The sequence below is a fragment of the Etheostoma cragini genome, chromosome 5, assembly GCF_013103735.1.
Source record: "Etheostoma cragini isolate CJK2018 chromosome 5, CSU_Ecrag_1.0, whole genome shotgun sequence".
NCBI lineage: Eukaryota > Metazoa > Chordata > Actinopteri > Perciformes > Percidae > Etheostoma > Etheostoma cragini.
This window is the reverse complement of record NC_048411.1, coordinates 35,633-36,556: the sequence shown is the minus strand read 5'-3', so window position 1 is coordinate 36,556 and position 924 is coordinate 35,633. Positions and strand designations below refer to the sequence as shown.

General features: G+C 43.2%; 1 protein-coding gene across 2 annotated transcripts in view; it reads left to right on the top strand.

Moving 5' to 3' along the window:
• gucd1 (guanylyl cyclase domain containing 1) overlaps positions 1–924 on the top strand; it is a 9,839-nt gene that overhangs the window by 526 nt on the left and 8,389 nt on the right. The window contains exon 2 of one of the 2 annotated variants that reach the window (XM_034872356.1): positions 28–193. The exons of the other annotated variant lie outside the window; for it this stretch is intronic. Coding sequence (XP_034728247.1) covers positions 28–193 — 166 coding nt within the window. The remainder of the gene's footprint in view (positions 1–27; positions 194–924) is intronic. 2 annotated transcript variants of the gene reach the window in all.

Here is a 924-nt window from a genome sequence, read left to right as displayed (position 1 = left end):
TCACAGGCTAACTGTCTAATTTTGCAGGTACCTCCATCCAGTCAGTGATGAGGAGTTTCAGAGAGCATGCTGGGAGCTTCAGCTGACAGAGAGTGTGTGGACTATTCACCTGGCCTACCTCATGTGCCATCTGGGTATCAAACACTGCTTTTTAACGCAGACCCTGGGTGTTGATAAGGGCTTTAGGAATCAGGTACTTTGCTGAGTGTACACAGTGTGAGACCTTTCTTTCCATGAAAAATTGCAGAGAATTCATTGTTCCATTAACTTTAATGTGACTATTAATGCCAATGTTCTGGGTCTGTTTGAGGTTTCTCCCTAAAAGGAGATTTTCATTGCAACTGGCAAACTAAATGCTTGCTCTTGGGAGAATTAGTGGAATTGTTGGGTCTATGTAAATTATTGAGTGTGGTCCAGACCTACTTTCTGTAAACTGTCCTGAGATAACTCTTGTTATGATTTGATACTATAAATAAAATGGAATTGAATTGAGGGTCTGGCCATTCCACATTGCATTCGGGGATGGGAGAAAAATGTGCTCCTCTTTGTTGGCATTTCTTTAAACCATTCACAATCATGTTAGATGGAGCTATGCACCAGAGAAAAGTTGCGGTGCCGCGTCAAAATAGGCTTGGAAGGAACTTGTGTGGGTGGAACATGAGTTCCTTTTGAAAGTAGTTTTATTTGTCAGAACTACAGAAAATTCTGATTGGACAGTTAAACTAGCTAGCGGTCTGGATTTACCCTTCAGAGACCTGAGGACCAGGTAACCATAGTCCTCAGATTGGACAGATTGTCTAGCTAGCTGTCTGGATTTACCCTGCAGAGACCTGAGGACCAGGTAGGCATAGTCCTCTGATTGGACAGATAGTCTAGCTAGCTGTCTGGATTTACCCTGCAGAGACCTGAGGACCAGGTAACCAT